The 27,369-nt window shown below is 40.1% G+C and overlaps 1 protein-coding gene across 1 annotated transcript in view; it reads right to left on the minus strand.

Annotated features, from left to right (window-relative positions):
• Positions 1-27,369, minus strand: part of PARD3B (par-3 family cell polarity regulator beta) — a 1,039,321-nt gene that overhangs the window by 401,446 nt on the left and 610,506 nt on the right. Inside the window, exons 12-14 of the mRNA XM_080799276.1 lie at positions 15,374-15,544; positions 10,382-10,514; positions 2,725-2,824 (exon numbers count right to left, since the gene is read on the minus strand). Of these exons, the coding sequence (XP_080655402.1) occupies positions 2,725-2,824; positions 10,382-10,514; positions 15,374-15,544 (404 nt within the window). The remainder of the gene's footprint in view (positions 1-2,724; positions 2,825-10,381; positions 10,515-15,373; positions 15,545-27,369) is intronic.

Below are 27,369 nucleotides of genomic sequence, written 5' to 3' on the forward strand. Positions count from 1 at the left end.
ACTTTGAGAGGTAGGGCAAAAAAAAAAAAAAAAACAACAAAAAAACTCCAAAACCAAAAAACTCTGAAGTCTCAGGTGTCCATCCATGCATAGACTTTGGCAATTGGCTACTCTGAGTCAGAGCAGATGCAGAAAGGACGGAGGGGAGGGGAGAGACAGACCCAATGAGCCCAGAGAGAATGGAGAGGAAAAAATAGGAACACATAGGGAATTCAACATATTCTGTTTCCAATTTGCCTTAAACCCTCCCTGAGATATAACAGTAGGAAATATATTTCCTTTATATTTATTTTTCATTTAGACACATATATTCTAGACTTCTGTCCAATAATTGGTGATATAATACTACAAGTAACTTCAGTAAATTCCGATGTCATTTTGGTTCAAGGTAGGGGCATGAAATTCGACCACGTTTGCGTCTCACTTCTCGTGCAAGAGTTGTTTAGTTGTTTTCTGTCTCACAAGGCTGGCTACATCCCTAAAGCACCACTTTTCCCTTTTAGAGGGCTTTTACCCTTTTTTTTTTTTTTTTTTTTTGAAAGCCAGGCAGCTAGCTCCCTTGCTCAACCCTCCTGGCTCCCTTCCAACCCTTCCTCCACCCCAAGTTCCACACATCTGACCCACACATCTGACCCACCCCCGCTGCTGCTGCTGGTCACCTAGGCAACGCAACAGCTTGCAGGATGGTGCGGGTCATGAGATCTCAAGGGGAAGAGTTTCAAAGCTTTGCATTTGCTCCTTCCATCTCAAAAATGTCTTTGGCTCTGCCCCTTCCTCTCTGGCCACGCTGTTCCTCTCTCCACTCTTGCCGGCCCTCTCCTTTCTTGCCAGTCCCCAGACTGTCCTTGTTTAGGGCTTTCCCTATCCACAACTGAACTCACTCAAACTGATACCGTCATCAGCACCTCCTGCCACACGCCCCCCCCCGCCCCAAAATCTGTGGAGGCACTCAAGAAGCCAAAAAGGCCATTGCTAATTCCTGATAACTCCATCTCTGCAATATCTCTGATGCCCTCTCTCCCCTGAAGAGGTTTCTCATCTGAAAGCTTCTCCCCACCCTCCCCAGCACACATCCTTAGTACCTTCCACCGAGACTGCCCTAGAAAATGCCCAAAGAGTCTCTGGCTTCCAGCAGACATTAACCTTTCTTCATCTCCCTAATGCCTGTTGCACACGACTAAAACCCAGGTCTTATCATGCTCTCTGCTGAAACTCTACCGCAAGGTCTGACCGTCTAATGAAGGAAGTCTGTATTTCTTACCTTTGCATTCTGCATTCTAGCATCTGGCCAGTGAGCCATGATACAAGTTGCCCCAATCAACTTCCTTTCCCAGCCGCCATGCTGTTCCTTCTACCCTTCCCTCTCTCTGAAATTCCCCTCCTTCCTGGGCTTTTCTCGTGTTTACCTCCAATTCATACTTTGTGGTTTAGCCAAAACATCACTTTTCCCATAACATTTCCCCTGATTCCTCTATCTGGAAGCATACTACTCCGTCTTGGATGTCCAGAGCATTTTCTCTATACCTTCTGGTAAATATCACTTTGTACCTTGTGTGCTAGTTGTCATTTTTACCCCCTGACCTACCATCTTCTTGAGAGCTGGGTTTATATCTGATTCATCTTTGCATTATTCCAACACTTTTGCATGTATACACAGGATAACAGTAAAATAGAATGAATGAAATTATTTTTTTAATGAATTTTGTTATGGCTGACAAACTGCCATTTTTGATTCAGCTTTGAGGCTGGCAATGAAAATGAATGGACAAAATTAAATATGTCCACATTTTCTTTCAAGAAACCCCTAGAAAACTGATCTAGAACATTAGTGTCATTATCCATCCAGTTGGTGAAATTGTATTTGAGTCAGATAGCTGACTTCAAAAATGTAGGAATCAGAGATAGCTAAATATAGGTAGCCTTCCAGCTAATAGAGTTAGCTATACTCTTTTTGTGTTGCTTTATTTTTAGCAGATTGCAATAAAAAAGCATAATAGAAATGACACCAGCATTGCTGCAGGAAAAATGGAAAAATTTCACAGGATTATCCTGGGACATAGAATGGAATAAAATACACAGTTTTTAACAGCCATAATAAATACAGAAAATAGCAAAGGGACAAGTTAATGATTTTTAAAACTCATCAGAAGAACAAAATCTATGAATGCCACTAGTCAGATGGTATGTATACTTAGTAAATCTCTCTCTCTCATGCTTGTGAGATTCTAAAAATTATTGATTTTTTTGGTTTCTATTACACAGTGGATATAATATTAGGCACTCTTTTCAATATTTTAGATTATATATGGTGTTGCTTTAATTTTTAGATTCCATTAACTTTCTTGGAACATTTTAAAAATACCTTTAGGGTTTGCCAATTACAAACAAAACAACAACAACAACAACAACTAAGCTTTATATCCTCTCAGTTTTGTTTTATTCCTTCCTATAGAACTTTTGAGTTCTCTGGTTTTTCAACATGATAAAAGAAAGTTCAACAATTTTCTTAAATATTTTATAATACATGATGAATCTTAAATTCCAGGAAGCAAAACATGAACACTCTCAACTATTAATTTTAGCTATGAGAAGTTTTCACTGAAAAGGAATTATAGATGCTATGAGATTTCCATTCTGGAAAGAAATAGAGTTAAAATCAGGCTGCGGGGTTTTCCCAGAAACACCGTAATGGGGAACGTTTACGATCTATCATTTTATCAATACCTGTGGCTGTAATCTTCAAGGCCCAATTCCAGAACGGGATGTGGTGGTGGAGAAGGCGGGACCTCAGGATCTGCCCATCCGTCACTGGGAAGCAACAGTACTAAAAGACAAAGAACCAATGAAGCTGTGGTCAGTGGGAGGCGGAACGGTTTGATGCCCGGCTTGCTTTCAGTCCATCTCACAGATGTAATTTTCACCAACACATAAACCAACCTGAAATCAATAAGTCCTCCTACAGAACTGATTCAGGATTTGTATGGGAGCCAGTGCAGCCCCGTATGAGGAAATCTGAGCCCGCTAATAGGTTTTCACGCTGGCGGCCTGCCAGCCACCCATGGCAAGTCAGGATCCTGCATCTTGGATATCTTTTCGCGCCTACGGGAGGCTGACAGTCGCTCCTGACGTGTGTTCTGCGGAAGAGTAACAAAGCCATCTCTTTCATGCCTTCACGATTTTGTAAACAAGACTCTCTCACGAATAGGCTAGATTATGCGGTGATTTTGGCGTCGCCTTCGTGACAAAAAGTACTTAAAAAATGAGATACTTTAGATTTACTCACCATTTCGAGATAGTAGAGGGGTAAAAATACTCTTTTTGCATCTGAGCTACCGTGGAAAGATGGGGGTTTGAGGCCTTGGAAGCAAAAATCTAGGGTCAGACCTGGTTTTCTCACCTACCTACCATGTTCGTGTTTTTCAATCTATGCTACTCTGGAAGAAATAGGCATGTATCCTGACACTTACTACGACCAATAACGAGAGGGCTTGTTGAGATCTTTTGTAGAGCAGACACTGTGCTAAGCATTATGTACATTATGTCATTTAATGCTCGTCCTTATTACCCGCACTAACGAATGTATGCAAAGCCTGAGAGAGCGGCCTGGGAGAGAGTCGAGTTCGTGCAGCGAGGCCGCCATGTCTCCATCGTGGCTCCCACTGCTGTGGGAACTTGGCCCAACTATTAACTTCTCTGAGCCTCGGTTTTTGAAATCTGTAAGGTGGGGTTTAGAATAGCTTCATTAGAGGAATATGAGGAGTATAGAAGACGGTGCATATTCACACAGATTTAGAAATGCAAAGCGCTAATAAGCAACTAAAAGATTATCCTTCTATGCCGCCTAAACTCTACTGTGCATCTGTCATGGTGAGAGATTTGGCAAAAGGTGGACCCTACTTGTTCTTGATTGCTGGAACAGGGGAAAAGTGCCCATCCCTATGAAACGCTGCTGGTAACAGAAGCCCCTTGACTTGTCCACACACCAGGTATGATGGTTACTTTTACGGTTAACTTGACTCGGCCCAGGGTACCCAGATAATGAATTATATATTATTCTGGGTGTTTCTGGGACGGTGCTTTTTGGGTGAGCTTAGCATTAAAAACAGGAGACAGAATAAAGTAGACTGTCCCCCCATAATGTGGGTGAACCTCATCCCATCTGTTGAAGGCCTGAGTAGAACCAAAATGCTGACCCTCCTCTGAGTAGGAGAGAATTCTTCCTGCCTGCCTCTCTTCAGACTGAGACTCTGGGTTCTTCCTGCCCTTGGACTGAAACAGATATACTGACTCTTCCTGGGTCTTGAGTCGGCTTTCAGGGCGGGACTGCTCCGTTGGCTCTGGTTGGACTCTAGCTTTGCTCATTCATCTCGCAGATGTTGGGACTTGCCAGGCTCCCCCCTCATGTGAGCCAACTCCTTACAATAAGTCTCATTATATTCCATGACTTATTACATCTTGTTATGTATATGTCATATATGTTTTTATGTATTTTATATTATACACTATAATATATATTATTATATGATGTATAATGTAATGCCTAGTACACATTAAATACATATGACTACAAATACATCCCATTGGTTCTTCTATAGAGAACCCTGCTCAAAGCTCTGCCCCAGGGACTAGTAGAAAATGGAGGTAATTCCGGCAGTCCTGACACGTCCCTGGGTTGGAGGCTGGAAGCAGCAGATCTGAGAGGCAGGGTGACCAAGGTACAGAAGCACGGCGAGCAAAGGCAGTCGATACTGCCCCCCCGCACTGCCTCCCACCCAAGTAATCTAGTGATTTGGTAATATAGCGGCAGTCAGGCAGCCAAAGAAACAGAACAGAAAAATACACCATAAACTAGAGAAAAGGCACATACTGAGACAACATTTCCCACTGGCTGTCATCTCTCTACCCTCAACTTCTTAGCCCGTGTTTCACACTGGTGATGAACGTAGCTGTGATCATGCAACTTGGCCTCCCAGAAACATTTCAGTTGCACACAATAGCTTAGAGAATAAAGGTCTCTGCCTCCAGCAGGCAACATCAGCTCCTTATCACCCTTAGCTACCCAGGACTACTTACTGTTCCCCAACCACCAGCCTGGGCTTTCCTGCCTCAGTGTGTTGCTTATGTAACCGCAAAATCCACTTGCGTCCATCGAAGTCCCACCCTTCTCTCAAGATCCACCTCAATATTTTTAGGGCAGTGGCAGAGAGTACCAGCGCTCACTCTGTGTTCCTCCTTTCTTTCTGCACATACAGACCCCGTTTCCCAGCCTTCTTTGTACCTAGATTTGTTCTTGCCAATAGCAGGTGAGTTGCTCTGGCCACTGACATCCCCAGTGTCAGAGGTTAGGAAAGGGTACATTCTCTCCACCGGTCCCATCACCCAGCTGCAAGCAGAAGTGGAGGAGTCTCTAGAAAATGGCCCAGAAGGACAGAAGGAGCCCAGGTCCCTTCACCACTGCATGGAGCACAGTGCCCACCCTCCTTCCACCACGCCTCATTGGCTACGATTAAGATAAGAAAAATACTTTTGCTGTCTTTATCCAGTGACATTTGGGGTTTATCCATTACTATTACGGAAAATTATTCCATTTATAACATTTCTCACCTGCTGCTTCTGCAATGAGCTATTGATCTATCATCTATGTATCTAGACCTCTTTTTCCGACTGGACTATGGACTACAGAGAAACTCCTCCTTGCCCTCCCTCTCCCTTCCCTCCTCTTCTGCAGATTCTTCAAGTTTTATTACAATTGTTACCTCTACATTTTTTTAGAGAGAGAGAGAGAGAGAAATTGCACTGGGGGGTAGGGCTGAGGGAGAGGGAGACAACAGACTCCTTGCTGAGCAGGGAGCCTGACATGGGGCTCGATCCCAGGACCCCAAGATCATGACCTGACCTGAAATCAAGAGTCAGGTACTTAAGTGACTGAGCCTCTGTGCCTCTGTGACCTTTAATTTTTATTTCATCCACATGAACAACCTACATATTTTTTTAAGTATCTATAGGTACAGAGGCAAATATCTTCTTTGTTGATTCTCTGTCCCTGGTACATTTTTAAATAATGGTATAAGGAATATTTTTTTTCATGGCCCAAACATCTCTATTAACCCTCTATCAGTGTGAAAATGTGGAACTCTTTTTTCCAAAAAAATATTTCTGGATTTCACCACACGGACAAAATTAAGTCTTGATGGCCATCATGTATATTTGCCTGGGAAAATTGACAGCTCACCCTCAAGTAACTGCTTCATTCATGACCCAATGACCCTGATTTTAATCATTTTTAATTTTTCTTACTTGTTTTATAGACTCCATCCTGCTAGGGCCAGATCAGAAAAGAAGAGTGAAAGGGATTGCAACTTAAGACAAGGGATCACCGGGCTATGGCCCTGGTCCAAAACAAGCCCGCCATCTGGTTTTGTACATAAAGTTTCATTGAGTTACGCTCATTCATTTACACACTGTCCATGGCTGCTTTTGGATTATGGCGGCAGAGCTGAAGAGCTGAGACAGAGATCCCTTGGCCTGCAAAGCCTAACATACTTACTAGCTGGCCTTTTACAGATAAATTTTGATGACTCCGGATTTAGATTTTGTGTTTTAATTAATAAAAATGTTAAAGCCTATTATTGAGGGCTATCACAAGCATTGTATTCTTTTTTGAATCACTGATGGTGTATTCTGCACAATGGAGGTATCCAATAAACATCAGGCAAATTGAAAAGTATAATTCAATTTCTGATCACCACTCCACAGGGAGTGTCTTATGTGCTACAGAGGGGTGGACATGAGCTGGTTCCCCAGAGAAGGCACATTAGGAATAATTATATATTATGTGTCTGCCCAAAGGACCCCAGGGAACATGGATCCAGTGAGACGGGACACACAACCAAAGGGGCTTGATTTGGGGTAGGGACAGAAGTCCTACAGGAGCCCTCCCTGGGTGGTGAGCCTGGGCAGACTTAGGGCAATGGGTGACTTACACGTGGGGCTAAGGTGCAGTTGAGCTGAAAGGAAGGAACAAGCAGCGGTAGAGCAAAAAACGGGGAGATGAGAGCAATGAAAAGAGAACTAATAACAAACCAGAGGCAAATGATGCTTATTATTATTACTTAACCATTATGTAGCCAGGGTTGAGATCCACCACCAAAATTCTTCAGAAAATACAGTGTTGGTAATTTGTATTCTTTATTAACATTTAAATGCTTAATAGGATTTTATAAGTAAACCCTTGGGACACAGCCCCTATCCTGACCCCTGGCCATCTTGGGGCACCACACTCATTCTACTGCAGGCACTGTTAGCAATTCACAAATGTGAATTTTCTGGTGTTACAATTTCTACAAACGTTAGTTCTAAAAATGCCTTTTCCACGGAACAGCTTGACAGGAGTATGTGTATATATATAAAAAAATAACCAAGGAACTGTGGGTGGTATGTACTATTATTACAAAAATAGATGGAACCCCGCATATCAACATTGGGTTTTTAAATATACAAAGGAAAGGAAAAAGGGAAGAAAAAAAAGAACTGAATGTTTTGGCTGTAACAGTTCCTTTCATCACTAGACATTACATTTTGTCAACTCAATCTTACTTTTCTGAAGGGGCTCCTTAAAAAACCTGGTCGTGTTGAGTCAACACTCAGGTTTCAGGAGAAACCTCTTGCTACTTCATTTGCATCTGAAACTCAAAAGCTCTCAATGGTTCACAACATTTAAAATGTTTTGAATATGAAAACGAGATGGTGATCAGGATGTTCTTCTACAGACTCCTGTTTACAAATTCTATTATATATATTTTTATCTCTAAGTCAATAGGCTTACTTAAAAGTAAGAAAATTTCATCTACTGCTCTCTTATGATTAAAATTTAATGAGTCTAATGCCTTGATAGGTTGAATTCTTGGATATACAAGGAATTCTTGAATATACAAGGAAATAACAGCAACAGATTTTTCCTGCTTTAAAAAAAATAATGTTCAATGCAATCCCTGCTTGAAAAAACTGGATTTTTTTTTGTCACCTTGGAAAACTGACATGAGGAAAGGAAGTAAAGCAGGAAACTTGCAGATAGCTGACCTGCACGGTTTTTCACTGGTGTAAAAAGTTGTTCTATCTGGAGGTAAGTCTCAAGAGAAAGAGAACAGACAGAGACTCCCAGTGGTTGTCTGGGGCCACATGTACCCAAAGGACGTAGCTGGTCAGTGGAAATACAAACTCAGAACATTCTATTGACATTTCAAAGTATTATGACGTTTTGTTTTTAGCATGTGCTTTGACTGGACTCTATTATTTGAATTTTTTTTCCTGCATATATCCTCACACTTCAACTAGTTCTATAATTTCATAATTTTGGCCTCTCCTGTCCCTTCTAGAGATAGTATCCCATTTCCTTGAGTATCTCAGTGTCCTCTAAAAATAGTCTGTATAATTATCACTCCAGCATCAATATTTTATAGTTATTAAAAATGAGGGGCATCTGGCTGGCATACTTGGTGACTCTTGCTCTCAGGGTTGTGGATCTGAGCCCCACATTGGGTGTAGAATTACTTAAAAAATAAAATCTTTAATAAAAAAAATGAAACAAGATAGGGGATAATGTGCCCACTACTCCTTTGGATGTCACTGGTATAATTAGGAATAAAACCTTGAACTTGGATTGTCACTGTATCACATGTTTCTTGAGAATAAAATGCCAATCAAATTATGTAAAGCCTAGATATTTTAATACATGTGGCAACGTTCTTGATCATTATATGCGCATGGTTGAGAGAAGGCTGGTCTAGTATGTGGAAAACTTGCTATTCCTTCCCCAGATTCTCCTGCTACTGTGATTTAAGGTCTTGGAAAGAGATCTCGCTTTGTCAAGACAAATTTTAATTTCTTAAAGAAGACGAGAAAAGACAAGAGTATTTCTTTATCTGACACAAAGTCAAGTGAGCCTTTAATCACATTTTTGGTATCAGGTGAAAGGACTTCAACAGTTTCAAGGGACCAATGTAAGACAGGGTCCATGCTGTGGTTTAGGGAATGAACTTGAATCAGAGAGATGGGGGCTGAATCCAGGCTCTGCATGGATTAAGTATGTGGTCTTGGGTTAATTATTTACTCTCTGTTTCTTCATCTGTAAAACGAGGATAATAGTATTACCCACTTCCAGTGTGCATGTAAATTGCTTAACACAGAACCTAACAGACAGTAAACACTTAATAAATAAACGGTCACAGCTGTTGCTGCTATTCTCACTAAAATGGACGAAGTCAGAGAAAAAGACAACGTCCCATTCTGATGAAACAATTCTCAAGGAATCTGAGATGTACAAGCCTGTTTTGATGGCGTTAACTCAGAGTTTCGAACTTGTTCCCACATAGTTTAAATTCAGGTAACATGTTAAATGTGAAAAAGGGACAGATTACATAAGTAGTACCTGCGTTCAAAGGCTCACTATGGAACCACTGAATGTGATGATGTAAAATACTCAGTGACATAGTGAGATGGTCATAATGTGTTATTAATTAAAAGAGCAATTTCCTAAACATTATATATATTTCATTTTCACTTCATTTTATATATGCATATTTGCATGAAGGAAATATTTGAAATACAGATGTAAAAATGTTATCGATTAGTATCTTTGATAGTTAGGATGAATGAGTAATATTAAATTTTCTTTTTATTGCTTTTCCCTAAATTTTCTGTAATGAATATGCATTGCCTTTGCAATACAAAAAACTTAAAGTTATTTTTTAAAAAAGGACATTCAGGGAAATAAAAAATATTTTTTTTCTTGGTGACCTAAAGTATGATTTTTTAAAAACAAAGTCCAAATGTTTTATATCCAGAGCTCTACTAGTACCGGAAAATAAGGGAAAGACAACGTAGTGAGGGAATAATAAGAACATTCCAACTGTTACAGGATGGTCTCATTCATGGTGTTTACCACACTTTTCCTAGAACCCGTGAATCATGCAATGACTGCCTTACAGTTTAATACTAGCCTGCACATTTTTTTTTAAGTTTAATAGTTATTTACATTTGGTAACTTCCAATAATGTAAAGATTGTTAAAAAAAAAAACAACAACAACAACAACAGTTTGCCATTTTGTTTCTCCATGCTGCCATTTTGTTTTCATTTGGTTTGTTTTACACATAATCCTCCGTGTTTGGGGCAGCAAACATAGAAACTGTCACTTAAACTGGAGGTGATGCCAGGAATCTGCTTCACAACTTCTGAGTCAGCTTTCCCACCCATCATCTCATGACTCAGAGGAACAAAGCCTGCACTTGGTCTAATCAACTTCCATTTGTCCTTTTAAAAAAATATATAGTCTTGTGTTTTCTCCAGCCATTTGCAGCAGGTGGAAATGGACAGACTCTTACCTTTCTGTTTGTCCTGCGAACTGTAAGTGCCGAAGGGATGCAATGAGCTGTTATCATTTCTCCTGGAGGTGGTTATAGTGTTTTGACAATTCTCAAAGCATGGCTTAGAAAATGCCCCGCACTCTGCAGGCTCCTAAGGAATGAAAATTAAAAAATTACATTTGCTTTTTTAATACGTTCGAACTTGGTCCATGAAAGCAAAGTAGGAGAATGATCAGTTTATGAATGATCTCCCAAAAGTCTACTGCATATACACTCTCAACTGGAAAATAAAAATGGCCCTATCAGTTAAGACATCTTTGAATGTGAGATACAAAAAATACCCACAACGTGGTGCTAAGGACTGGGACGACTCATAGACAGCACCAAAGAGGATTAACTTTATCATTCTTTCCCCCCACTTACAACTGGCTTCTTTCAAATTTTCTTCCATCTGGGAATACAGCTTGTGGCAGTGTCAACACAAGAATAACGGTTCATGCCAAGGGTGTTTTTCTGCCAACCAGCTGGTTCCTCTCTCTCTCCCTCAGCGACTAAGTGCATATGCTCTAGGACAAGTCAGAACCTAAGCAGGTTTGCCACTCAAACGCCAGGAGTGTATTCCACTGTGGACACCAGATCTGTTGGCCAGAAGCTAAAACAAACTCGGTGACAATGTCAGACAGGGGTTCTCCTGAGCTTCCCCCCACTTTTCGATGTTTTTCCCTCCTGTTTGGATGTGGACAGCCTTCCAACAAATAACAGTGTCTTCAAAATGGCTGCATCCAGAGTAACACGCGCACAAACCATGTCACAGAGGTGTGAAGAGGGAGTTGAGGGGGGGGCAGTTCTGGAGAGCTCCAGGAGTCTGTTCAAGAGGATGGAGACACACAGGTTCTGCTCTTGCTCAGGTTATGTGTCTTTCTCGCAGATTTCAAGGAAATCACGTGGACGCCATCTCACCAGTGTGCCCTTGACCATGTGTGAGAGGAACAGGATGCAAAGAGAAACAGAGATCCCATCTCCAAAGCTCTTTACTTCGGAGCAAAGCATTTGGCCTGAATAATTTTATTATACTTACGAAACTCTCTCTTACAAAAACTCGGTATCCTGCTAAACAAAATATTTAAAACATTCAATTTATACATTCTTAATAATTAAAATGTTTTCAGCTGCTGAAGATCTCTTAGCTTCTTGTGGAGGCTTGTAACACTTTTCCCACATGTAGTGTTACCCTCTGCCTCTGTACTGCTAGTCAAACCAGACTCAGCCAACAACTCCTAAATTAAAGCCCGAGCCTCAGCAGGCAGGAGAGGTAGGACTTACTTCACGTAGCCTTGTGCTTCAACAACAAGAACCAAAAAAAAAAAAAAAAATCTGCTTTCCCAGCTCTTTGATAAATGACACCATCGATATCCCAACAACTGATCAGTAACCAGCCTAATTAAAGTATTCAGCTTGTAAAATAGAGCTGTCGTGGAGCCCTCCATTAGTGTCCCAGCCAATAAAAAATATAATGGATTTTTAAACATATTCTGCTTCTACCAAGACGAGCTTGTAGGGAGGAGGGAAATGTTTTGGGGGGAGGGGGGAGAAAAAAAAACAGGTCATAACCCATTTTTTAATACTAAGTCTCTAGGCTCAAATAGAATTACAATTGAACCTCAAGCTCGCCCTTTGAAAAACATGTTTCTGTTTAAAATGATTTTGATTCAATCAAGGATTCATTATGTATTCTTCACGAGGTCCTCATCAAAACTGTTTACGTATCTTGTACATCTGGGTAATGTGGGAAAATACTCCAACAACTATATATTTTGACTTTCCTTAAGTAGCTCCTTCAATTTTTTTTATATCAATATAATGTTCAAGTAACCGTTTTGGTATTCTTGCCAAACCTAACTAATTGATTTGCCTGAATGTATGAGCAGTGCTGAGACCTTTTTCTCCGGTACGCGGCTTTTTTATTATACCTGAGGGCGACTGCTTCTCCACAGGGGACACAGCAAGAGCAGGAGTGCACGACATATGCTTTGACACAGCAAAACACAGAACTGGGAGAGGAATAGCTGCAGACGGTTTTTCTGTTTTTTTGGATTTTTTTACAATTTAATAAAGATGAGTTGTACATCAGCAGCTGCTGTCTTCATAAGAAAAAAATGTTCTTTAATCTTCGTGGGTACCACAGAGATTCCCGAGAGCTGAGAGCATCAAGTGCCTGCTCATTCCCCATGGAAAGCATGTAAATATTAGGGAAACTAAAAAGGGACTTTGTTTAAATATCCTCATCAAAATTGAGGGGCGCCTGGGTAGCTCAGTGGGTTAAAGCCTCTGCTTTCAGCTCAGGTCATAATCTCAGGGTCCTGGCATCCAGCCCCGCATGAGGCTCTCTGCTCGGCAGGGAGCCTGCTTCCCCCCCTCTCTCTCTGCCTGCCTCTCTGCCTACTTGTGCTCTCTGTCAAATAAATAAATAAAACTTTTAAAAAAATTGCTTGTCATCCCATTTCTTAATTCCCAATTAATTTCCTAGTGAACTACATTAATAAGACACTTCCGAGGATAGACAACACACCGAAAGTTTAGTACTTTCTTCTGATGGAATAATTGTCAACCCACCTCAGAGTGGGAGACTGGAAACTCGTGCAGTGAAGAAGAATGTAAATGATAAAACGTCTCAACTAGAGGAGCCCAAATACAGAATGCTTACCTACCAGGCACACACCCGTTTTAGAGAAAGACATGAAATTAGGGAAGGGGAGAGATGGCGGACATAACTCTTAACAACCTTGTTCATTTTTTCTTTCTTTCTCTTCTTTTTTCCTTAACTCTTGCTATTTGTACAGGTATGGTACTCTACAGCAGTGCCTTCCAGACTTTTCTCTTAGTTGAAATATCTTTGTTCCAATGAAATCTTAAGGGACACATAATACACAGATGCACAGAGGGGTGGCTTAGGGGCCCACGGGCCATCCTTCACACCTGTCCCTGCCAACGGGATACCATGAATCCCAAGGCTCTAGGGTAGGAATTAAATTAAACCAGAAAGGAGCCAATTCCACCATGGATGGGAGCATTAGATAAGGGTTTTATAACTATGTACATAAGTAAAATCCATTAAATATTCATGGAAGCCTCTCTGTCACTTAAGCAGACACAAATGTTGAAAACGAGTTGGCTTATTATATATAGTCTCCAGTAATTGGCCAATTTACATTTATTTAACATTTACAAGGTTATGTACAGAAGAGTAAAAAGGTACAGTTACTCTCTTCCAATAGCTGATAATATAACAAAGTGAGATCTAGTTTATAACTTTACTACTTCAGCTGACCCTCTCAGATAAAGGAGGTCTCAGAGGCATCTTTTATTCATTCATTCGACAATATTTATTAAGTGTCTACTGTGTGCTGGGAAATGAGGATACAGTAAGGGATAAAATAGACAACAGTTTCTATCATCTGCAAGTTCTGAGCACTCAGCTAGGTATGTCTTCACATAGCCAGAAAATGGACAATCTGGGAGTTTTATTCAAGTGATCCAAAACTTTAGAGCCTAAGCTTTTAACTACTATGAACAATAGTAGAAAGTAGTTGAAACTCAATTTGAAAAATCCTTTTTTTGGGACGTCTGAGTGGCTCAGTGGGTTAAAGCCTCTGCCTTCGGCTCGGGTCGTGATCCCAGTGTCCTGGGATCGAGCCCCGCATTGGGCTCTCTGCTCAGCGGGGAGCCTGCTTCCTCCTCTCTCTCTGACTGCCTCTCTGCTTACTTGTGATCTCTGTCTGTCAAATAAATAAATAAAATCTTTAAAAAAAAAAAAAGAAAAATCCTTTTTTAATTTTGAGTTGAACATATTATTAAAACTAATATTTTATATTAGTGTTTTGTTAACAGTATTCTATGTTAACTCTGCATATTACTGTATTACATAAACATCACTTGTCCTCAGAGAATATCTGTGCGATGCGCTCATGTTTTTCTTAACTCTAAACTGTGATCGACCGTTTTCTTCTTACTTTTTCTTAAAATATATTTTTTAAAGATTTTATTTATTTGACAGAGAGAGAGAGATCACAAGTAGGCATAGAGGCAGACAGAGATTAAGGGAGAAGCAGGCTCCCTGCTAAGCAGAGAGCCCGATGTGGGACTCAATCCCAGGACCCTGGGATCCTGACCTGAGCCGAAGGCAGAGGCTTAACCCACTGAGACACCCAGGCACCCCTTCTTAAAATATTTTTAAGAGCGTTTAATAATTATTCTTCATATATAAAAGAAAATAATGTTTTAGGAATATTTATAATTATTATAAATATATTAATATACTTTATAATTTAATAATATAATTGTGTAATATAAATATAATTGTATATAAGTAAAATGTTTAGGGATATCAGCAATCAAGAATACTTTATGCTTACACTTCATGTGTAGGCAGAAATATTTCTTACGTTAAAAAATCCATAAAAAATCATGATAAAATACTGCAAAAATACTTATTTAATTAAAAACACTTATTTAATAATATGAAGCAAGGAGCTTGCTTAATAGATCAAGTTTTAAATTAGTTAAGTTCCAGGTCTACATTATCTACATGCACATTGTGGGGGAAAACATACTGCATTATAACAGTCTTTACACTGAGCACTGTATACCTCTGATTAAGAACTTTCTAAAGTATGGATGCTATAAGCACATCAATCAAAAAGTATTTAAAGATGCTATATAGTTTAATAGTTTACTCTATGAATGAAGCCCAAAGTCTAGAAATTTCTGGGGGGAAAAAAACTAGAAAATAAGGACCTGTTACATTTGATAAATTACCTACTTGATATGCACGTATTTATACCTTCTAGTTATACCTATAATATACCACGTGTTTGCCACCTAAATCCATCAAAGCCTTTCTGGGGCATATTTTCCCAGTTTCAGGATCAGTATGATACTAAGTGATGGAACTCTGCATATTTTAGGTGGCCATTTGGGCAATTTGCTGAGGGAACCAAAGACATGCGTCACCTCCAGTGGTCTCTCTGGTCTCCGCAGAATCACCAACTGGATCATCCCTCGAATGTTTCCTTCCATGGACATCGATCGCCTCAGTGTCTCCATAGCTTCATGGTTGGACTTTCCCAAAAGAGATTCCCCGTTAACGGCAATCAGCTGGTCATTCATCCGCAGACGACCATCCTAGGGCACAGGAAAAAAAAAAGTATGAAACAGAGAAAAGTATGGTGATGATGGATGACTGTTTCAGGAAAAGTTCAAGTTTAGAAAGAAAAAAAAAAGGAAGAAGAAGAAGAAGAAGAAACCCCAGCCATTAGGAATGATTTATTTTCTACCGCACGACAAGTTTCTGGAGCTTATCAAATAGTCACAAATAGTAACAATAATGAAGTGTGTGAAAGTATGTTTTTGAAATCTCAGAGTCCCAAGCTGCATTAATTTAGACATTTGTGTAATATCTCTTACCTAAATCTTTGGCAAGCATGCTAACTTAGCCTGATTCTGCCATTTTCCCTGGCAGGGACCGTGTTGGCTCATGGAAAGGGGGTTTGGAAACAAAAGGAAGTGGTCACATCACTTGAAACAAGGGTTTGCATTTGCAGGCATAGAGAGATTTTATGCTTAAATGTTGCATGTTCGACAGTGGTGATAAGTCTTCTAGAAATTACCGCTAGCTCTGTGAGTTGCTAGTCTGCTAGTCTGCAAAACAACACAGAGGTGTGCAGTGAAGAACCAATTTGCTATGGTGTCTTCTGGCAGAAAAAGCACAACAAAGGAGATTGTCAAGGCCTGTTTGCAAGGATGCTCTGACTGATGAGCACTTTTACCCACAATCTTCAGGAAACCGCGTACTACAAAGTGCACAGAAGCCCGTCATGTGGCTTGGCAGCCTGGACCCTCGTCTAAATCACTTCTAGGCACTAGTTCTCTTCAGCCAGAAGCATCACACAAGCTAGAGACCACAGCAGCAGCTAACAAACTGGGGTACAAGCTCTGTCAACCAAAGAATGTGGGGGGACCACAGTGCCTCTCCCCCTCAGGCAGCCTCGAGGGAAAAATCCTCAAAATACTGACAGTCAGATTGGGGACATGCCTTAGACCTGTTTCCACACTACGGTAGAAAGTCCTTACTATGAGGCACAGGTGCAGGTGTGGTTTTTGGAATGTTATGATGTGGGGGTGCGTCTGGGTGGCCCAGTGGTTAAGTCTCTGCCTTCAGCTCAGGTCATGATCCGGGGGTCCTGGGATTGAGCCCACATTGCAAGGCTCTCTGCTCAGCAGGGAGTCTGCTTCTCTCTCTGCCCCTCTGCCCCTACCTCCACCCATGCTCTCTCTCTAACACATAAATCTTTAAAAAAAAAAAAAAAGGAATATTATGCTGCTGCTGTGGCTAATAAACTTAACAGAAATGCCAGTAGGTTTGTATGACAAATTACCTTCCTAGAGAATTCCTCCATAAATTATCTCTAGTGATTCTCACAGAACTGGAGACTAGCGCAATGCTTTTATTCACATTACAGATAAGGAAACTGAGGCAGAGAAGGGCTGCAACTTGGCCAAGTCACAAAAGCAAACCAGAGACACATTGACCCCAGTTCTGATATCATGCTCTTTGGCTCTGCAGTCTCCCTACTAGAATTCTCTTTGTTACTTGATCTCTAGACTATGACTGTACAACTCTAAATTAGGAGAGGAAAATACGGAAGAGTTTTTATAGTAGTAAATATCGGGGATCCATGTTCAAGTTAAGAGAATAAAATACAAAAGAATACAACTTCCCTAAGAAACGAGGAAACCGGGCATACAAAGAACAATAGGACCAACTGGGCAGCTTTGAGGGAGAAATCCTGTGGACAAATTAATAAACTTTGACTAATTCAGTAGCAGATGGTCAGAGGAAGTTTTCCTGCTGACAATAGGGGGAAGGGTGAGTGTGGAAAGCTGTCCTGGAGAGCTAATGCCATCATGGAGACTCACTGCACATGCCACCTGCTGGAGAGGCCACTGGGCACACAAGATGGCGGAGGCCACCCAAAAGAGCACATGCTCCTGAACGAAGAAAGTGGGATGGCAAGGTGATGAGATCGATCGAGAAGGGCATTCGATTAGAGCTGGAAAGCGTCTGAGTGGACTGCCTCCACAAAGCATGACGTCCCCTCCCTTCCTCTTGTTTTCCCACTCCACTTAACCTTTACCCTAACTGGGAGCAAATCTGGAAATGAGATTTACAGGAAAGGCCAAACAAGAAAGAAATCTCTCCATTTCTATGATCTAATTTTGAGGGAGGCACAGAAAGACTGAGGTTACAGTTACACAAAACAGGGTAAAACAAAACAACGTTAATGGTTTAGTTATGTGAAGTGAGACACAACTCGAGAAATCCTCATGGTCTACTTTGGCCTTTCATGGAAGAGGACTGTTGGGTTGAGTCTTGAGAAGGAGGCTGGGAGGGTCATTAAAAATTAGATGTAAGATTTTTAAAGAGGAGGAGGAAGCAGAAGAGTTGGATCAAGATCCTCACTCTGTTAACAGGAAATGAGGTCTCATGTTGGATTTGCAGAGGGTTAGTCTTGGCAGGACACCTCGTCCTCTATGATATGAAGAAAGATAAAGACTGAAACTTTATGGGCATCTCGAGGATGGAGGAAATACAATCTGAGTGAGATTGCACCTGGTAACCTCATGTGAACCTTCTCTGGGAAGTATGGAGCAAGGTCTATGTGAAGAAGTAAATAAGAGATAAGGAGATATAAGGACTTTTTTTTTTTTTGGATAAAATAATCTCTTACTAACAAGTACTAAGCACAAACTTTCATTTTTAGCTACATTCCAAGTCTCAAGCAGATAGAGCACAACGTTGAAGTAGAACATGTTTACATCCAAGTCCAAACAAAAAGGCAGGTCAGGTCACCCCGGGGCAGCTGTGATTTTTTTTTTTTTTTTTTTTTTTTTTTAAGAAGACATACACACTTATCACAAGCATCACTGGAGAGCTGTGAGCAGGATAAAAATCCACACACTCTCATTTTCAGGCTTGGCTGGTCTATAGCTCTTGGTGTGTGCTTTCTCTGTATAAGATAAATGATGGGTAATTTCATTAATGGTGATGCCAGTAAGTGCCATGGTGTCCTAACATTTAGAATATAATCACAGAATTTAGAGCTTGGAAGGTCCTTGGAGATCATCTTGTCCAACCTCTTCTGTTTACAGATAAATAATGTGATGTCAAAAGGGGACGCAAAACCATTGATTGAACTCCTCTTAAGAAAAGGCACTTCCCCATGGGCTGGGACTTGCTCGGCTAGTTAGGCTCAGGGCTAGATCAGAAGAGCCCGAGTCCTTGCTTCATGGCATTCTCTATTCCTAACCATTCCCTCTGCTACATAGGTGATGATGACTAGTTCCTAAAGAATTAATGCTTCAAGAATAAAACGTTCAAAGCCAGAGTGGACAATATGCCACCAGATGTCTCCTGGAAGAGAGCCCAATATAAAATCCAGAGTCAGATGGCAGAAGATACAGTGACTGATGCCTGTGTTGGGGGATGGCAGGACAACTGTTGTCTTCTTCTGCAGAAGCAGAAGACAACAATTTGTTCACCTTTCTAGCCATACAGACATAAATGCATACCCATGTCTGGTCTTGATTGAAAATGAAAGTGATTCAATGGAAAGCTCATGAAATATCTCAACCCAGATTCATTAAATATCCTGCACAATTGTATATGCCCATTGTGTATGCTTTGGGATAATTCTGACCAAGAAAAGCACATTTTTGTGGTTTTATCTTTTTAATACTATGTTTAAGTGAGTACTTAGACATGAGAATGTTAACTCTCGTCAACTGATTTTATAGAAGTGAATTCAACTATCCAAGGATATAACTCAGTAACCTTAGCATATTTATTTCATTGTAATTTGGGTCATGCTTGCATCTGTTAAAGAAAAAAAATCCCTTTCTACTATAGACTGAGTATTTGTGTCCTTCCTCCCCCAACCCTCTTCCAAATACATATGTTTCAAATATGTGAGGATATTAAGATGGAACCTTCATGGATGGGATTAGTGCCCACATAAAACAGGCCTGAGAGAGATCCCTCACCCCCTCTGCCATGTGAGGGTACAGCGAGCAGACGGCTATCTATCAACCCGAAAGGGGCTCTCACCAGACACTGAATCTGCTGGCGCCTTGATGTTAGACTTCAGCCTCCACTGGGAAAAATAAACTTGTTTTCTATAAGCCACCTAGTCTATGGCAGTCTGTTAAAGCAGCCCGAACAGACTAAGACACCTTCCTTCCTATTATACTGCTGTCAGACCCCTAACGAACAAGACTCCTCACCTCTGTCAATTACTGCCTTCATCTCCGCCCAATCCCACAACCAAGTCTATCCATCCTCAAGACAGGAGGGAGTAAAGGAAGTTCCCCAAAGAGGAAGGAGATCAGAGTAAAGATAAAAAGTAACTTCCTTAGGGTACTTAAGGACGAATAAAAACTGGTCCAAGATTTAGGTCTTCTCCATGTCCTGGGATTACTTCAAATCTCATCAGCCCTAACCCAGTTCTCCTACAATAGGATGAGTGGCCCAGGAGACAAGATGTTTGAGTATTACATCTCCCTTTTACTGAGCACCTAATATAGGGCAGTCGTGAAGCAAATGTTTTATATATGCTCTCTCATTTTGTTCTCGTGATGATCCTGTGAGACAAATACTACTCTCCCCTATTTAAGAGATGTAGACATGGAGACTCAAGAGATACAGTGGTTTGTCAAAGGTTACTGGCATGGCTAGGTGGCCTTGTCTCTGAACTGCTTCTAAATTCAGAATTCTAGAGATGATTAGGGACACTACAATTTTTTAAAATTTCTTTTTCCAAAGATTTTATTTACTTATTTGACAGACAGAGAACACAAGTAGGCAGAGAGGCAGGCACAGAGAGAGGAGGAAGCAGGCTCCCTGCTGAGCAGAGAGCCCGATGTAGGGCTTGATCCCAGGACCCTGGGATCATGACCCGAGCCGAAGGCAGAGGCCTTAACCCGCTGAGCCACCCAGGTGCCCCGACACTATAATTATTAATGATAATAATTATTTAATGAGTTTCTTATGAGTTTGGGTAGTCATTGTGCTAAACCCATTATGTGCACTAGATAATTTAATCTTTACAACAATCCTATACACTGGGGACTGTCGCCCTCATTTTATAGAAAAGAAACCAAGAATTAGGCCAGTTCAATGCATTGTTACAAGTCACAATTCTAAAGCAGATGTGAACTTGGACTGTGTCACTCTGAAGGCCATTTTTCCAACTATGTTGCTAGTGATTCTTGACTTTTATGGACTCTCAGGTTCCTTTGAGAATCTAATAAAGGCTACAGATTCTCACCTCTTAAAAATAAGTATTTACACCACAGTTTCTCCACAGCTGCACATTTGGACCAGATAATTCTTTGTAATGGGAGCAGTCACATATCTTGTAGGATACTCCATATGCCCACTGAAGTAGATCCACAATTTCCAGGGGGTCTAGTGACCTTGTATTTCAGCACCTGTTATAGTCAGTGGTGCCCGGGTACTATCTCTACCATGATTACTGGTGACATTGTATGGCCTAATCTACAGCCTTGGGCCAATTTTTTTGGTAAGGCCCCTCTACCTCTAAAGTTCTAATGAACATGGAGGGGAGAGTAAGAAAGCCTAAGCGAAGAACTAGCCTCTGCAAAACATGAAACAAGTATGAGGGAGTGGGCTGGCTTTTCTCGGGAGTAGCTGGCTGGAGCCCAAGGCCAGTTCGCATTCGGCCAGGGTGTTGAGAGGATTAATCATGACCAGATGTCGGCTCCTGCCTCTGCATGTTTCTAATGGGGCCCTCAGTAAAGCCTCCTGGGATATTATCAACACCCAGAGCCCAAATCCCAGAGCCTGACTTCAGACTGCGGAGCAGGGTTTCCCTGGAGTGGGCTGGGACGCCAGGCAAGATGACACCTGATTGAGGGAAAGGATTGTCCTGAACAATCCTTCACAAGGCCCTGAAATCATTCCATGACAACATCTGCCTACCATATTTTTGCAAAAAAAAAAAAAAAAAAAGGAAAAGGAAAAAAAAAATCCAACCTACGAAAGATCTTTACATTCCAGATTCAAATCATTTGACTTCATTTGAAAACAATAGCAATGAAAGGAAAAGAATAAATCAAGATCTTAAAGTACAGGTTTTGAAACAAAGAAGAGAAATAAAGAAAGTTGGTAAGACTAGAAGCATGTAAGTTCTTGTCTTGAAGAGTACCTACCTACATTAATCAATGTTTTACATCATCTGGCCTAACACAATTTCGACCAATATAAACAGGGCCAATTCTTTCCAAGTAAGAGTTCTATTTTCCAGGGACAAGAAACTGCATTTTGGGGTAGACCCCATCATGATGTGGCCTGTATTTCTCCTTCTGTCCAAAATGTCCTCTGCATTCCTGCTTATCCCCTGAATGGCTATCTAGCCTTCAAAACAAGACTCAGCAACCACCTCCCACTCATAGATGTCTGCATGGGCAGAATTAATTGCTCCATCATCTCAATACCGATGATATTTTAATAACGCTCATCTACCCCACCTTTATCATAGCGGACTTGTTTATGTTTTTAACTTATTCCACCACCAGCTTCCTAGATTACGGAACGAGCTGTTTTTAAGTTCCCTATCTCCAGTCTACTATATACTGCAGAACTCACTAGAGGTGTTCAAGAAGTGCATGCTAAGCCGAGTCACTTGAAAAATCTTCCATTCAGGTGTTCTGGAGCTGGAGTAAGTTTCATCTACGATGAATAAATGGTTTATGTACAAACTGCAACTGTGAGAGATTCATGGACCCAAGCTGGCCTGAATACGCCAGCACATGTTCACAGAACCCTTAGACTTCTAAAAGGGAAGTTTGATTACTTCCTATGTACTGGCCCCATAGTCACTTCCTCAACAAATGCAAAATTTAAATTTACTCATTTAATTCAGTATTGTTTTAAAAGCTTCCCTCCATTATTATGTAGCAAACTGGGGAAGTCTTCGCAACATACCATTTACTCCATATTTGTAGTATTTGAACCTGTTTTTGCCAAAGATAACAGAATATTATTTAGAGTGTCACCATACATATATAATCAAAACCATTCTAATACTTTCAAAATGTGTTATAATTCCTTCTTATTAATTTCCTCAGCGGGGGAAAAAAAATGTTTGAGAAGCACTGACTTAAAGAGTTATCACAAATATTCCCTGGCTTACTATGCGGTAATAGCATTTTGTGCTTATCTGACACTTCTGTTTCCTGTCATTTCAGCTTCCTCACCCATATATTCTTATCTCCTTCCTGATTTTCTGTTTTTGGTTTACTTTGGCCTAGGAAACTGGATAATAAAAAGCTTATTAAGGCATATGTGTTTTATATGAGTTAAGCAGAGTCTGCCATGACTGCCTAACAAGACGAGAATCTGAGGCCTTTTCAACTTACTGAAAATCTTCTTACTTAATTAACAAAAAAGGAAGTAGACAATTTTTTGTGCTAAAATTGCTTAAAGTCTTGTCCCTGGAAGAATGGGTCCAAAGCAAAGTGCCAAGGCCAAAACTTAGATCATGTTATATTATAGTTATATATACAAATATATAATAAATATTATATATAGTAACTATATATAAACATATAAATTCTCTCTATATATCTATATAGAGAGTATATATCTATTCTATAAATACCCATAATGAAGGTGACTATAGCTGTACAGTTGAAAGGTATATTTTCAGAGTCAAATTGTCATTATCATGGTATATCAATTTTTGTAGATTATCATTTCCTTTTCGACTAGGACTACCAATTCTTATAATTTCTTTCAGCCTATAGAGACAATTATAGAGTCCAAAATACACCTCAAAATGATGTAGGTTTCCAAAATTTTATCTGGCATGGTATGGATTTTTTATTTGAATTTCCATGCATGAAATAAAAATGTGTAAGTGATAAGGATCAGCAAGAAAACCAATGATTATGCTGATATTGTGAGATTTTAAAAATAATGTCATAGTACCTCTTTATAAAATAGTTGCTACTGGAGAAAACCCATTAAATGATGAGCCTGTCTGAATTAACATAGGCCAAGATTCTTGTTTTTCTTTTTTTTTTTTTTTAATAAAAGGAAATCGGGTTAAATAATTAACATAACAATTGATACTATTTTTCTCATGTTTAAGTAAATAATTTCATTTTTAGGTAAAATTCTTATTGGATATACAGTGATTCTGAATTTTTCCAGGCAAGGTTCCTGCTTTTAGGTGTTTCTAAAACGTATCACATTTTTGTGGTCAGGACGAAATGTCAGAGTTTAGCTTCTTACAGTTGAGAAGCTTCAACGGAGCAACTGACATCCTTGGAGTGTGGGGTCCATTGGTCAGAGGTAAAAACCTGGAAGACATGACTGCTTCTAACAATTGTTACGGTTTTCCACCAGTAGAAAACATTATCAATTTTAAGAATGGGTAGTTGAAGAAATCATTTAACATTAGTGTTCCTTAAAAGCTGTCCCTTTTAACTTCCTTTGAGTTCATTAATTATAGATCCCCTCCATGATTTATAGATACCAGTAGAGATGGAGTTGGAAATGACTCACGCTGGGAACTCCTCCTGGACTGTTACGGAATAGCTTGGCTGCTGCTAACTGGTCCAGATTATGAAGAGACGAGAACATTCAGCACTGAGCACTATATTCCCAGGAATTCTACAATCGTGTACATTCGCTCTAAAAATTCACATTTGAGTCATTTTAAAACAGGGAGATTGCTTGTATTAGATCTTTTTTTTTTTTCTTCCACCTCATACTAAATAGTGTAGATTATACAATTCTGCATTTCTCAGAGGGAGTATTCCAAATTTCCTAAGCACACCAGAATCAAATTACTTAAATTATATCTATTTCATATTCTGAGCGTATGCATTTGCAATTAGCTATGTCAGGCATTTTTCTCTCATTTAATTTCATCATCATCAAGTAGTATTTATTAAGCACAAACCTGGCTAATTAATTTTCTAGAGAATAACAGGTATTCTTAAATCTGTTCTATATAAGAGACCTTAAATAATCTGATACATGACATTTTCCCCTTAGCAAAAATTGCCTTTAAATTTTAATTTTTACCTTATTATTTCAAGGTTTCAGTAGGACATATTCTACTCCCAAAGTCTGTATATTCAAATAAAAAATGTCATTCAGAATTAATATAACAGACTCCATGAGATTTTTATTCTTATTACAGCATACTAATATCCAATCTCAATTTAAAAAAAAATCACTATCTAGTTAAATATTTTTCCTAAAAGTGATTTATTTTTGAGGAAAAACCTAAGATAAATAGCCAGCTTAAGTTATTATAATCAATAGATGTAAAAATGCATTTTCTCTTAAAAAATTCAGTTACTATAGTTCATGAAAACCAAAGCAAAAGAAAGCTACTGATCTCAGAATTCAAAAGGTTTAGCCAATGAGGATGAGAATATCGAAGGTCTTCAAATCATTAAGACTTTGTGTGTGCTTTAGCGAGGGAAAGGAAAAGCTAATTTTTGTGTGGATTTGGGGAAAGAAGAGTATCCTTCTCAGGGTACCTTTTTCTACTGCGACACAGACAATATTCCTTTTCATTTAACAATAACGACACCACCCACGTTTGCTTTAAATTCTGATCACAGAACTGAAATTTTAGAAAAGCATCCTTAAGCACTTCATAATGTCATGCAGAGTGGTTGGGATGCCTGGGTGGCTCAGTCAGCTAAGCAGCTGCCTTTGGCTCAGGTCATGATCCTGGGGTCCTGGGATCAAGACCATGTCAGGCTCCCTGCTCAGCGGAGAGAATGCTCTTCCCTCTCCCTCTGCCTGCCACCCTGCCTACTTGTGCTTTCTCTGCCTCTGTGTCAAATAAATAAATAAAATCTTAAAAAAAAAAATGCCACACAGGTCTTGGTTTGGAAGATGTTAAACCCAGAGACTCTATCTAGTATTTTCGGGTTCTGAAAGCAATTACCCTGTACTTCAGCTGCCCATGCCCAGGACGAATGACAGAAACTAAAATGGAACTACAAACATGTAATCCCTGTTACTGTTTAAGCAAATTAGCACCAATACTAAGTCATATTTGGCTACTGAGGTCAATGGCCCCTTTGTACTTTGAAAAGCGGAGCTTAAACGAATGCTTCAGAAACGTCCACAAAGAGCTCCGCAGGCTGAAGGGGTCTGAAATGGCAGATGTTGAGCCCTGACACAAATAGGAAAGAGTTTCTGGGATTTCCTTCTTGATATGCAGACTGGACTTTAAATATTAATGAGATTAAGCATTTGGAGAACTCTGAGTAGAGTACGAATATTGTTCAGTTTGCCCCTTGAGTGAGAGGAATTTACCCCAAGAGGGACTCCTAGAAGAGCCAGGTGCTTTTATTTTCAAACACAGATTTACATCTCCATTAGAAAGAACGCAAATAAGAGAGGAAATGATCGAAAGCAGCAGCCCGAGAGGTAAATAAAAAATAAATAAATAAAAATAAATAAAAAGAGAGAAAGAGAGAAAAGAAAGAAAAAAGAGCCCCTCAATTATAGTCACAGTCGCACCGTGGTTCAGTGGTTTTGCATCTGGCAAGAAGTAGCCTATCTTTGTTTATACCAGCGGAAGCCCCCAGGAGAATACAGCACACAGAATCCACAGGAAGAATTTGGTCATACTTTTCAAAGTAGTTTAGTTTTCAAAAATCCACCTTCCCTAAAGGGAAAAACACCTTGAGAACCAATTAGTGGCACGAAGGGCCAGGAGAAAAAGATTGTGCTCTGGCAGAAAGATTATTTTGTTGATTTCAGGTAAAAACCTAGGGCCAGATGCTAAAGTGGATGTTCCCCATGCTTATCTCCCCTTTGCCCCGGGGACACTGCAGTCTGTTACATTTGTATCTTCTGAACAGGGGACAGGAACAAAGTCTCAAAACAATTTCTGTAAGACATAATCCTGAATCACAGAACAGGTGGCAATTTTCTGAAGAGTAACAATGGATTATTGGAACGGCCGCAGCAGAATAGAAAAATACTTTCTCTCTCTCTCTCTCTCTTTTTCTGGTTAATCAGATTTCTTGTGAGCAAAGCTTAGTCCTCCACCCTTTATACTGCAGAAAGTAAACAAGACAAATGGATACTAAACATTCACAATAAGGCTAAATTCATGATTGATGCCTCTTACTGTTTACGATCAGCTTAACTTAAATATGCTGTCCAGTGGTTTTTAGTGGTGTGATTGTCTGACTCAGCAGACTGGTGTCAGGAAAGAAATTTACATAAATGGAAAGTGAAATCTTTCTTGGAGAAACAGGACTGTTAGAAACTGCTTAGGTAAGGAGATGCTCACTTACACAAACATGGATATACACATTAAACCTGCTCTCCAATATCTGCTTGAGCTTAAGTTATTGCCCATAAAGCAGCTAAGATGTTTGCTTTTAATTTCCAAAAAATTATTTCAGTTCCAATTTTACTCAGAATAAATTCTGCAAACAGAACTGTCATTAGGTATAAGAAGAAGAATATCAACCCAGTAACCACAAGCAGGATCAAGACTCCTCTTTAAACACAGCACATGGGGCGCCTGGGTGGCTCAGTGGGTTAAGCCTCTGCCTTCGGCTCAGGCCATGATCCCAGGGTCCTGGGATCGAGCCCCGCATCGGGCTCTCTGCTCAGCGGGGAGCCTGCTTCCTCCTCTCTCTCTGCCTGCCTCTCTGCCTACTTGTGATCTCTGTCTGTCAAATAAATAAATAAAATCTTTAAAAAATATATATATATTTAAACACAGCACATGTTTAGATGGCTTGGTGAAGGGTGACAGGCGTGACACCAGACAACTCCGGGGTAACGGCCCCCGATCTTCAGGAATATGAAGAAGGAGCTGAAGGAGGCTTCACCGCAGTGCAGAGGAGCACAGGATCCGAAGTCAGACTGCCCGGGT

This window comes from Martes martes, assembly GCF_963455335.1.
Source record: "Martes martes genome assembly, chromosome: 3".
NCBI lineage: Eukaryota > Metazoa > Chordata > Mammalia > Carnivora > Mustelidae > Martes > Martes martes.